This window comes from Denticeps clupeoides, chromosome 1 (genome assembly GCF_900700375.1).
Source record: "Denticeps clupeoides chromosome 1, fDenClu1.1, whole genome shotgun sequence".
Taxonomy (NCBI): Eukaryota; Metazoa; Chordata; class Actinopteri; order Clupeiformes; family Denticipitidae; genus Denticeps; species Denticeps clupeoides.
The window spans coordinates 17,383,689-17,397,162 of record NC_041707.1 but is presented as its reverse complement, the minus strand read 5'-3'; the positions used below and the strand labels follow the sequence as shown (position 1 = coordinate 17,397,162).

The window sequence follows — 13,474 nt, the reverse complement described above, 5'->3', positions numbered from 1 at the left end:
ATGGCCCAAAATGTTTGACGGTTCCTCATAATAAAAACACTAAGTGCTTATCTTGACTGCTAGTGTAAGGTCAAGAAATCTTTATCGTGAAGAAAAGAAACCTGCTACCCTTTTTGTGTGTAATTATTTGTGCCAACCAGAACACTTTGTTTAATTATGTTTTTATAAAACGAGTTTAAAGTGGGAGGAGCCTGATGACTGACAGCTCTCGTGCTTCCTTACTCAGGAAGATTTAAACCTACAGGACACCCCATGAGGGATCTTCATTTTGTTTCTTTCATGTTTTACATGAAACCTGTCATTATGATACACAGCGAGCACAGCACACGGTGCACACACTCTGCTTTTACCTTTGGTGAGCAGATGGGCAGCAGTGTGTGGGGACAGTGGCTGCTCAGTGCCACCTTGGAAGCTCGGTATTCGAACCCACAACCTTCTGATTACGGGTCCGCTTCCTTACCCGCTAGGCATGCAATGTACATGTCCTGAGAAGGTGTTTGTAATAGTTGTGCACATGACGTCTTGTTTAGACTGTAATATTTTTGCTCCACAGCTAATCTGGGCATCGGGATCCCCATGCTGGCCAGCAACTTCATCAAGCCAGACATCACTGTCCACCTGCAGAGTGAGAATGGCATTTTGGGCCTGGTGAGCTTCACGTCAATAACTAAAGCCTAACCTGTTAATTAATGACACTTTCAAATGGTATTTAATCTAATTAGTATTGCTTTCACACGCCCTTTAGAAGGAATAATTAGGTAGAGTAGTTATTATATTGTTAAATGATTTGGCTTTTTTTTTTTTAAGTCACAGCAAGAACAAAGTTCTAGAACTTTTGAAAAGTAATTTTTTTTGTGTAGTTCAACTAAGGCCCTAAATGAAAAATTAATGAAGAGGAGGAGAAGAGCAGGATGTAGGTAGAGGATGCGGCAGAGGAAGGCGCTCCTCATCATATCGGCCGAAGATTAATTGGACTCGGGGAATGTAATGAGTTTTCCTGTGACTGGAATCATAATAATGTTTTCTGTATAAATAGTAACCCTGTGTCTGGTGTGTAACCTTTTCACTGTCAAGTGGGAGTGGAACCAAAGATCAATCAAATAGTCTTTAAGCAGCCAAGTAACAGGAATCGGTATTCTGCATACCACACTGAAGTATTTGTAGCAGAAAAGTGGCATCACAATATAATGTTAACGGATCTGTAAAATAGCCACAACCCTTATTTCTGAATAGGATGAGCAAGATAATTGTTTTAATAATAAATGGATTAAAACCAATTTCCTTTTACATTTGGTTTGTGCAGAACTGGAATGGTAATTATCAGTAATATTTGATAATCAAATAATAAACACCAACATTTACTGGTTATTTAGAACTTAAACTGCATAATTCGGATTTATCTCTGGAAATAGAATTGGCTGAAATTGTTCCAGTGTTTGTTTACATTCATCTAAAAAAATCGGGGACCTTTAACTGCTGTAATGAGAAAAAACACATTGAACAAACAACAGTTAGGGTTGACTTTTGTCTTATATAAGTTCAAAATAATCAAAATGTTTCTACAGGCACCATAATGATTCAAGGCTCATGTTTTTCATTTAGAAAATGTTGACTGTATGTTGATTCTGCTTGGTGTCAACTTGTTAATATTGTGATACATGTGAAGTCTTGGAACCGAGCCATTGAAACATTGATTTTACAAAAGAATGTATTGATTTTTGTTTAGGTTGGTGGCCAGTTCTATCCAATGAAAATCGTTCGCTTTGCAAAAACAATAAATGCTATTTTGTCAGGGCCCTTATCCCACAGAAGAGGACGTAGATGCTGACCTCATCAATGCTGGTAATTTTTTTTTTCTTTCTAATGTACCTGTACTTGTGATAAGGGAATGGGGGACCGAATTATAACATACATTAGCACTTGAAATAAATGGACATTTTCCGTCCCATTTTCAGGTAAAGAAACTGTCACCGTTCTCCCTGGTGCTGCCTATTTCTCCAGTGATGAGTCGTTTGCCATGATTAGGGGGTGAGCACACAGTGATTTCTTTTCAGGTTTCCAAGCCTTGTTTTCCATCCTTTCAGATCATCATGTCTTAAAAAAAAGGATAATAGTTTGAGGGAGGGTTTGTATATTAGCACCCCCATCCCATCCCCAGAGTTGGAGGTGGAATATGGATGAGCTGACCACACGTGCCTCTGTTTTTCTTCTTTTTGCTTTGTTTCTGTGACATTCCTGCGTTTTTTTTTTAAATTATTTTTCTTTTTTTTTTATTAGAACCTGCTGCCTTCCCTCATTCTCATTTAGACAGGCTAAGTGAAAAAGACGAAGGGTGTATTGTTTCACTCCCTGGCTGTCTAGCTGCATACTAGAATGAAAATGAAATGCACAAGAAAAAATGGAAGGGCTTAGTCTTATTTTAGGCTTGATTGCAAGGTAACATTATATCTGCTTTAGTGAACTGAAAATATTGATGTATGAACCAACCAAAGCAAATACACAGATATACTTTTATATCTACTTTTATATCTAATTTATATCTAATTGTCATGTAGGGGTTCCGATCATTTTCTGATCTGATACTAGATGTAATATCAACCAATGGTTCTTATGATTTTGGACTTTTTTTTCAATGTTGGAATGTTCAATGTTCTATTATACAAACAAATGTCATTACATTGTTGAGCATTAATAAACCGCCATGGATGGCAAAAAGACAGATTATGGCATCAGATCCAGATCCATTAGCAAATCCGTTACTTAGCATCCATGTTCTGAAAACATTTTTGCTGTGTATCAGTTTTCTGCATCAGGCATGAATAACTATGGGACTGAATGACTGGTCCAAACAGTCCAAAGAACTTATGTGTCTTATGAGTTCCACAACAAATAAGATCCAGATCATTTTGCTTCAACTTTCTTTAGAGATTTGGGGTTTTTGTTATGATTCTCAAAATCATTCTCTTTTCTTGAATTTTTTTCTTTAACAAGTGGTCACATCAACTTGACTATGCTGGGTGCAATGCAAGTTTCGAAGTATGGAGACCTGGCAAACTGGATGATCCCGGTAAGTGATCAGATTATCACTTGTTAATTAAAGGACAGGAGAACAGTGAATTTAGCATTATATGTGTGAGGTGTAATGTAATTCAGTTTATTCAATATTTGGTTTGACTACTAGAAGTACACAAAAATGTCAAATCTTTCTCTGAACCTAAAAAGCACTTTAATGTTTATTCATTTAATGTATTACAATAATTACAATGTAACTAAGCTTACTATTAGAACTAAATGTGTTGACATTGTGATCTAAGAATAAGGGTTCCCCTGATGAACGATACACTTACTTACGTGAATGCATCCTTCTGCCATTAAATTTAGACCTAATTGCAATTGTCAATGAATCCCGGGAAAATGAAAAATGTATTACTTTAAAAATTATTACTTGTTCTGCCGGTATTCTTGAATTCAGTATTTTTTCCGGATTTGCTGTGAGCCCACAGGACAGTCGATACCCCGAGCCTTGAGCCAGCGTTGTCTTGGGTTCAGTAGGGTTTATTTATAGCACTGCCTCCGCCGGCCCCCGTCTGAAACTGAAGGATGGCTTTGTGGTGCCTGCCCTCCTGCATAGTCCTCTTTCAGCCCGTTGAAGGTTATTTCTCACAGTGCCGCCACAGTGGTCCCAGGCTCTGAAAGGGGCTGCATTCATTTGGCCCAGTGTCTCCTGGAGTTTAATTTAGTTTGAAAATGATCTTGCATTTCCTTTAAACGATTTGGCACCGACCTAAATACTTTCAAATGTAAATGCATGCAAGGTACACTACTCGTTTGTCACTTTCACTTTTGTCTTGTGCAGCCTGCAATTAAAATGAAAACCATCAGTGACAGCACAGACACGTTCAGGAACATGCAGGTTGCAAGCTGTGCGCCACAGTTGCATAAAACATTTCATATCCTTTTTGAGGCAGCTATCATGGGTTTTGTGAAATGTAAACAATGTGACCTGATATAGGGGCATGAAAACGGGAACATTAGTATCATTATTTGTATTTCGTTTTCAGATATGTTTAATATAAGTAGTGTTGGGTAGGTAAAACAAAATAGCGATGCATTACCAGGTCAATGTTGTTTAATACTGGGGGGAATCAGAATAAATGTTGTTGCTTAATTTATGGAAAGTTGGCCATGTGCACTTGTTCCAAGAGATGAGAGATCTGTTTGAGGCAAGCAGCGACTTATCTGTTTTCACAGGTCTGACGTGCCAAGCTAAAAATAAAAGGCACACAGAACCGCAGTGCAAAGTTATTAAAGAACTTGAAAGATCTCAGCATGAAAGGGCTTTCCCCCCCCCCTGTAATGTGTTTGATTATTTAAAGTCACTGAGCTTGTCTGAAAGTGTGTTCACTGCTGGTGAAGGGCAAATAAACATGAAGACTACTGCTGGCACTTCCTTTCCAGAGAATATTTAGAAAAAGAGAATGATTTTTTCCTCATATAAAATAGTCAGAGCATGTACTGCCTGAGGAGTGTGTGCACTGGGAGAATCTGTAATGTCTCTCCTGCCTTGTCATCCACAAACAATCGAAAGGCCAAGTGAACACTCCCATGGTCGCACCCCCAACGCCCACAGAAGCCTCTTGAAATTATTAAAAACTCAACTGCACTTGACCCATTATCACCACACAGTCCAAAAAAAAGAACACAGAATGGGTAAATATTTGAAATGGGCTGTATCCCCCCCAAGATTTAGACAGTAACATTTTTTTTTTTAAATTAGGTTTAAATTTAATTACATACATTTTTCAAATGTAACAATATAATAATAAATTTGAAAACTGTATGTAATGCTCATGTGCCTTTTTGACATTTTCTTTACCTTCAAGTGCATGAAAATATTCAGATTTGTTTTATGACATTTAAAGGAACCTTTATAAGATTTTGTGGCAGAATCCATAATCTGAAGGTTGCCGGTTCGAATCCCGATCCGCCAAGGTGCCACTGAGGTGCAGCTGAACAAAACACCGTCCCCACACACTGCTCCCCGGGCGTCTGTCATGGCTGCCCACTGCTCACTAAGGGGATGGGTCACATGCAGAGGACACAATTCACTGTGTGCACTGGGTGCTGTGCTGTACTGTGCTGTACAGGCTAATCTTATATCATTGAAACACATTTTTAAAAAACTTTTTCCTTGAAATCATGAGGTCAAGGAAAGTGTCATGGTAAAATCCATACAGACTTATTAAAAGAGAATTGGTTATTGATGTAGCATCTTCACATTCATTCCTCTGTGTGAAAAGCAATCATGAGCTTATACAGTACATTTCCATAGAAAATTTGAAAGGATAATTAAAAGAATTATTGTTTTGATTATTTGGAGAGGGCTTATTCACTCTTATCATAAAGAATGCATGGGTCATGGTAAAACCTTGGAAGGTGTTGTGGAATGGCATTGGAACATCGTTCCTGAGCAATTATAGAATTCAACCAACTCTGCTGACACTTCAGGGTCATTTGAGTAAGGGATCTTGCTAAGAAAGAACTGCATCCCCAGCAGCACACAGCACTGTAAGCTGCTAGCGGATTGCTGGTCCACACTTCAAGTGTGGTACTAACCCTTGAGTGTCAGCAGTTTCCTAGCAGCTGTGGCCTCTTGGCTTTTCCAGAATATATCCAAAAACCTGCACAGCACTTGCCTCGACTGACTCAAATGAAAGTATGTATTGATGAATAAATACGATTGCAGCTTAGATCACCACATTGCTCAGAAGCTTTTTCCACTGTTGTTGTTGTTGTTGTTGTTATTATTGCTTAGTTTTTATTGTTAAACTATTAGGTACTTACGTTTACATTTACAGCATTTATCAGACGGCCTTATCCAAAGCGACTTACAATCAGTAGTTACAGGGACAGTCTCCCTGGAGCAACTCAGGGTTAAGTGTCTTGCTCAGGGACACAATGGTAGTAAGCGGGATTTGAACCTGGGTCTTCTGGTTCATAGTGTTTTACCCACTAAGCTACTACCATCCAGGTACTTCTTGCTGTGGGGAAAATGTAATAAAAGAAAAGAAACAACATTTTATATAAATAATTATAAAATAAATATTTATTAATTTGGGTACAAATTAGCAACATTGCTAGTTAGATTTTGATATATATTTTGAGAACCACTTTCCAATGGAAGGGAATGTCATGATTGTGTGTGCATCTTGTCGCGTTTACACAGCGCTACTGCATTACTATAGCATTATGGCTGTTTGCTGCGTAATACTGTAGTATTAACTTTGATTAATGTAGTATTATCGCTGATTACTGAAATACTGTAGTATTATCGCTGTGTTGATTTAGTATTAACAAAGTTTTCTCCGTCACTGAAACAGAATTCAGCACACTGTCTCTGGCACACAGCAAGTTTATAACTATTAAATGCCACTTTCTAGTAGGCAGAGGAAAAACCAATAAACAAGACAGGATGTTGCAACACGTACTGATGAATTTAGAGCTGACTGGAACATCCTGGTGGTGAGAGTCCCTGCAGTTCATTTCATTTCATTAAGAAGGGACAATTCACTGAGATTTTATTTAGGCCCTGGTGGAAATGGTCCAAGATTGCCAAGGGACATGTAACTTGTTTTCATAGTCAAGTTTTTAAGGAAGACCATCTTCAGGTCTCACTGCTGCATCATATTAATACAGACAAGCAATTAATAATAAACACATGCAACACACTAACAGGAGACAAACGGTCACCTGAGGTTTGAGCTGATTATATGTATTTATTTAGTTTATTTCACATCCATTTCAGTCTATCTTTTTATAGTTACATTATTTATATATTATTTATATAACTACATTAGTCTCATGTTCCACTAATCAGTGACCATAGAATAACATTTAAATTATACTTTTTGTGACTAATAAAACATGGGTTTTGGCAGCATCTTGTGAAATTACATTGACATACACCCTTATCCAGAGTGAATTTCAATTAGTAGTTACAGGGATACTCCACTTGGAGCAACTCAGGGTTAAATGTCTTGTTCAGGGACACAAGGGTAGTGAGTGGGGTCTTCTGGTTCTGGTTACCCACTGTCCTTGACAGACTGTGCATATAGATGTGGTTTTCAAAAGACTGAAATACTGAGCACAATGGGACCAGAATCTTATACCAACTTCATTTAAACGTTCATTCCCACCTTCCAAGCTCCCTCTGCTCTCCCGCATTGCAACAAAGACAAAAGTAGGAATCCTTTTTCTATTGGCAGGATGCGTACCATGTGTGGTATTAATAGGAAAGAATGAGTATAATTGCAGCTCTAAACCCACATGATGAGTATATGAGATGGATTTACTTGCAATACTATATGGTGCCTTAGGAAGCTGGCAGACCAGTAAAGAATGTCACTCTTGCTTTAAGCATTTTAAGATCAATATAGATTTATATAGTTAGTGGTACGTGTAATTAGCATATACTTATTCTTATTTTAGTGTACATTTTTTGTGTGTGTGTATGTCTTTTTTTCCAGGGGAAAATGGTGAAAGGGATGGGTGGGGCTATGGACCTAGTTGCCAGCGCAGGAACCAAAGTTGTTGTTACAATGGAGCATTCTGCAAAGGTAGGCATTCACAGTCCATAACCTCAAATTGTGGGTCTTCTGCTATGCCTGTACTTCACTTGAATGGACTGCAAATCACTGACCTTTTATTTCTGTAATTGTGCAGAAAAATACATCCTTTTTTTCCCAGCTTTGACATTTTTACATATGAATTCAATGTGTAGTATAGCAATATTGGCACATTAGTGGAAATGTAGTGCAAATTTTATATGCGGGGAGGACAAAAAGAATACATGAAAGTTCGGACAAAAACGCAGTCAAAAGACTGATTTCGTTTATCAGCTCCACCAACGTGCAAGAGTGCAGCGTGGGTGACTGCTTTGTTAGAAGTGAAAGGAAGTTTCGAAGGTATTGTTTACTTTAGCTCTGCACTGATCCTACATATTAACTACAAGATGTGACCAAATGAGAGTATTTGCTTTGGCTAGATGGATATTTCCCATGTAATTCAGCCCCAGCACTCAGAGTCTGGGGCTAATGTCTTAATGCTATATAACTTCAGAACTCCTATCTATTACACTAATTGAGACATAGTGCTGGGATTTGGAAAACACTGTACCAGGACACTTTTATGCTTAAATAACCCCAAATTGATTTGAAATCATTAAAATATTTCTGTTCGCCTTGACACATTTTAAACCCAAATAGCTTAAAATATAGCCTGAGCATGAAAGTATGCCTATCCCAGCTAATTACCTGTCCTACCATGTTAATGGTGGAGAGCTTGTCACATTATGCAGTCATTCTGAAACGGGCCTAATGATGTGGAGGAGCAAGATATGGCTCTTGCTGCACATGACTGGCTGCATGACAGCTTGTGGGTGGGAGATGGGTGAACGTGGCTGGAAAAGCAGAGCTCTGTGTGAAATCCTACTACTAGACCAGGCCTGTCCCAAAATTCCTTATCAGAATACAATGTGAGTGTGTGCGTGCGCACATGTGTTTTGACTGTCTGCGTGTGAAGCTATGTTCCAGTAACCGCTGTGGTCCAGGGGCACTGTGCATGGAGCATTTTGTTATGTCGGTCATGTAGAGCCCCAGGAGGCTTATTATCTGTGTGTGTGTGTGTGTGTGTGTCTGTGGTGCTCCACTAGATGCTCCAGCGCACTGACTGTTTCACGAATGTGCATGTGCATGATTGTGTGTGTGTTTGCGGGAAACAGCACTTCGATCAGCTCTCTGCTGTGTGAAGACATAAGGAACCAGAGCAGATCTGATTTAGAGTCCGGTGCCCTGGGTTCAGACCTTGGACTCATCCCACAATGCCTTGGCTTGGTTTTCTCAATGCCCTGTGGTACTGTCCCTTCCGTGGCTCACGTCTGTTCCCGCGCCACCCTTGGTCTGTTCAGATTGTCTTCACATCTTGGGGCACAGTTGGGCCATGTTGTCCCTCAGGAGAGGAAATAACACTGCTGTATTGAGACCAGTTGTCTCTCCCTGTCTCCTCCTCTCTCTCTCTCTCTCTCTCATTTGTGCAACATTTCTCTCTTTACCCTCGCTGGGTTTGTGCTGCTAGAATCCCTGGGGAGTGTGACTCTGGTCCTCCAGATGCCTTAATAGTCCTATTCAGATGTGATGTTCATGCATAACATACCTATACAACAGTACAATTTCCACATTTAACTAATATACATCCATATATGAATGAATTCATAGATTCTTCATTAGCGTCCATGTGATGATACAAGTTCCATGTGTAACCGTCTCTCTTTTTCTAAGGGTGGGAAGCACAAGATCCTGGACAAGTGTAATCTTCCCCTCACTGGCAAGCAGTGTGTTGACCGGATCATCACTGAAAAGGTGTGTTTAAGTCACGTATAGACATATGACTTTTTTTTTTTTTTTAAATAAGTATGTATAACTGCTTCCAGAGGATACTAGTTGTTGAGTTTTTTGGCCATTAAGGACCAGGAATCAGCGAGCAGGAGAGGTTGAATATAAAGCCATTTGTTCGGGAAGGTTATTGAGTTGCAAGAACGTATGGCAGATGGCAGGCCCTTCCACCAAGTGAGAACAGTCTGAAGTGCGTCTGCTTGCTCCACAGGGGATAAGATGCTTGCAAACAAGTTATTCCTGAAACATTATGTAACAGTACAGAAGCTGGGACAAGTTACTGGTAGGTTTGGCTGAAAAGCCATTTGCAGCCAGTACAATTTTGTACAAAAATTTAGAGCCATTCCACACATGTGACCAAATTTGAAATGAATGTTTTCTTATTAACGCAATTAATGAATAGCTAATTACAACCAGGGTTGGGATGTAACAGAATAATTGTAATGGCGACGTGTATTCAGAATAAAAGACGTTCATGTTACATTTTACAATTTCAAATATAGTTAAAATTCATTCAACTCTATTAGATATTATATCTATATTAGATGGGACATTCCTGATACACATTTTGACTGAGGTTGTACAGTTGCAATGAAATGTTCCTAATTACAGAATTAGTCGTTTTAGTGTACTGCGAGAATGTTATGATACAGCTCATCTCTACACGTGCATTTCTTGTGTATACATTGCTGAATGTGTATTCAGTATTACAATTAATACAGACGTAGCCTGACTGTTATGTGACCCTCCGAATGATCGCCCACTTCTTGGCTGTTTTTTGCATATCAGAACGCCTGAATATTCATCAGCAGCTGCAGTGACTGATTTGTGCCAAAAGCCTTACCTGGGTGTGCTGGGTACATTTACATTTACAGCACTTGTCAGACGCTCTTATCCATAGTGACTTTACAGTCAGTAGTTACAGGGACAGTCCCCCTGGAGCAGCTTAGGGTTAAGTGTCTTAAAAGGTACAAAGTGGGATTTGAACCTGGGTCTTCTGGTTTATAGGTGAGCATCTTACCCACTAGGCTACTACGACCCTACAGATGTCAAAATGACTAATAAGACAAGTAATATCAGATCCTTCCTTGTGTTTTGTGTTTTTTTTTTTTTTCTTTCTTTTTACAGTGTGTACAAAGTTTGCTTTGTCTTTTTCTCCCAGACATCTGATAACCTACCACCTAATATAAATGACCCACCACAGCATATTGAAATATAAATAATGTGCAAACGGGAATTGAGGAAGTGATGTAATCTGTGCAGCCAATTGGGAGACACAGGAAACACAAATACTGCATAATATTAACACGATTAAACAAGAGGAAATAACGTCTCTTTTTTGTGTGTGTATTATTTTACAAACTACATTTAGGATTGTTTCTATTTGTCAACAATATTACATGATATATTCTGTTATAGATATCGTCACGTGGCCAGCAGTATGCCTTGTAACGTTTTTTTCATCATGTCATAAAGGTTTGTTGACAAAGTGAAAGTGAAGTGATTGTCATTGTGAAACACTGCAGCACAGCACACAGTGACACAACAAAATGTGTCCTCTGCTTTTAACCATCACCCTTGGTGAGCAGTGGGCAGCCATGACAGGCGCCCGGGGAGCAGTGTGTGGGGACGGCGCTTTGCTCAGTGTTACCTCAATGGCACCTCAATGGCACATTGGCAGATCGGGATTTAAACCGGCAACCTTCTGACAAAGATATCTTGCCAAAATTGTGTGCAGAAAAACAAGGCTACTGAAGGCCTGAGCCTGTCGCTACCTTATCGGGGTGATGATGGGCATGCATGGACTGTGAAAAATGTCCAAGGAGGGAGTCACTGCTTTTCCTGCATGACCAGTGGGAGTCATGTCACAGCAGCAGTGGGGTGATAGATGTGGCTTTTTAAAAATGAATTTCCCCATCTTCAGTCAAGAAACTGTCCCCTCCCGATTGCTCAGATCGTTCTGCTGTCTGACATTGAGAGGAGATTGGGCGGGGCACTTGTGTCAGTCTGCACTCAGCCTCAAGCTGCTCATATCCCAGCTACTGCTGCATTAGCAGTATAGCATGAATTGTGAGAAATAGCCTCACTACAGTTGGAATTACTTGAATATAATGGTATCATGTTCTATTACGCTCTATTGTAAAGTTAACTGTACATTTTTTTTTTTACTGAATGGTTTGATTTTGTGATGACCAGTTGTGTCCCCTAATTTGATTTGGTCAACTTGACTGTACACATGCTGTACACAGTTATATACATTCTAACAGGTATGCATGTATATGCGTGTGTACATATATTTGCATAAGAGAGTAAATAGGAACAGATGAGGGCCTGCTTGCCTGCAAATACCCCCATAGCCCTTAGCGAAAGGCCACTTACTGCCAGCCCTCAGATGACTGGCGAGGTAAGTGAACCAGATTTTCCACATTACTCATAATGCGATTTCCCGAATGGAGGTGGAGCCCAGTGATTGCTTAAGGGCAGCTTCATCCATGTGAGGACCTTGGTTGCCATCTGCAGAGGGGGCAGATCTTTCAGTTCTCGTCAATATCTCAGTGTTTTTTTTTTTTTTTGTTGAAATGGTGGGGGACAAGGTTACTCTAGGATTAAGCAAAAAATGGATTTTTAAATGAAACACCACTATGCATGTTATGTGCCTTTCCATCTGTTTTATACTCCGTCTTATAAGGTTGCACACTTCTGTGCTCCAATAAAGGCAGTGTATTGATTTATTTATTTATGAGTTCAATGTAATGAGGTTTGTCTTCCTTTTTGTCATACAAATTATTAATTTAAATAAACAGGATTGCTCATACATATACATTTAGAGACTGCGCTGCCCAATAGCAGTGGGGAAAATGGTCTCGTCATTTATTCATTCATTCTTTTTTGTGTCCATGTTTTGTAGGCTGTATTTGATGTGGACAAGGACAAAGGTCTCACCCTCGTTGAAGTGTGGGAAGGGCTGACACCAGATGACATTAAGAAATGCACAGGCACAGATTTCGAGGTGAGCTGCACAACAAAAAGCATGAGGTGGCCAGTGTTGTTTCTGCACAAATAGCTGCTCAAACAAAGGACCTCAGAGCTTTAAGGATCAAAAGAATAAAGATGAATGCAGCAAGATTTGTATGTATTCGATTATGCTGCTCTTGATTCAGATTGGAATACTGCACCCTGTGTTGTTTGGATTTCATTTTGATGTTACAGCCACTGCATTATTTGAATATGGACACTTTGGTTTTTCAAGCATTATTAATAAATGTGACACGTCTGACACGTCTTGGTTTTCCCCAAAACAGGTATCACCAAACCTCAGACCAATGCAGCAAATCTGAAAAGCAGAAGGAACTCTGCTCACCATTGCCGTCACCTTCCATCAATAGAGCGCACTGCAGCAGAGATGACGGAGCCTCCGGATGGAAACGGCAACCAAGAAGAGACTTGAATGAATAGAACTCTAGGTCACGGTCGAGTCGGCTAAGTTAAGTTATTTGGAAACGTATGCGTATTGTAACCATGTGTGTTATTGTATGTTGTTAACATGCAACTTTTAACTGTAGCGTTCTGTACAACAGTGTACAGTATGAGGCGGCTCGTTTCATTTTAAATATCTTCTCTCCAGGAGATGAACTGTATGAGGATGTGATGCCAGGCATTACATTTTCTACTCCCGTGGTTCACCAGCCCTACCCATCATTGCAATATGAACATGCATTTTATTCTTTGTTTTAGGAAACTTATTTTCTTTTTTGTTAAATTTAATTTGTTATTGTTTGCTTTGGTCTACCGATCAGTCTGTTAATAAAAAGCTTTTGATCACAATTTGCAGGCATTTCAGTGGTGTCAATGTCAATAGGCTTGTACACATCAAGTTTTATTTTTAGCTATGCACGTGCCAACTTCTTTATGACGACAAGAGGAATCAGAATGACACTAAAAATGTATTTATATATTTGTTTCTGTTGCCAAATAATTCATAAAAATCTTTCTCATAACACGTGGCTTTATATTGATTTATTGCG

General features: G+C 39.3%; 1 protein-coding gene across 1 annotated transcript in view; it reads left to right on the top strand.

Moving 5' to 3' along the window:
* oxct1a (3-oxoacid CoA transferase 1a) overlaps window positions 1–13,274 on the top strand; it is a 28,589-nt gene extending 15,315 nt beyond the window's left edge. The window contains exons 10-17 of the mRNA XM_028997917.1: window positions 554–648; window positions 1,794–1,842; window positions 1,956–2,028; window positions 2,992–3,067; window positions 7,527–7,616; window positions 9,336–9,416; window positions 12,358–12,459; window positions 12,752–13,274. Of these exons, the coding sequence (XP_028853750.1) occupies window positions 554–648; window positions 1,794–1,842; window positions 1,956–2,028; window positions 2,992–3,067; window positions 7,527–7,616; window positions 9,336–9,416; window positions 12,358–12,459; window positions 12,752–12,787 (602 nt within the window). The 3' untranslated portion in view covers window positions 12,788–13,274. The remainder of the gene's footprint in view (window positions 1–553; window positions 649–1,793; window positions 1,843–1,955; window positions 2,029–2,991; window positions 3,068–7,526; window positions 7,617–9,335; window positions 9,417–12,357; window positions 12,460–12,751) is intronic.
* The last annotated feature ends 200 nt before the right edge of the window (window positions 13,275–13,474 follow it).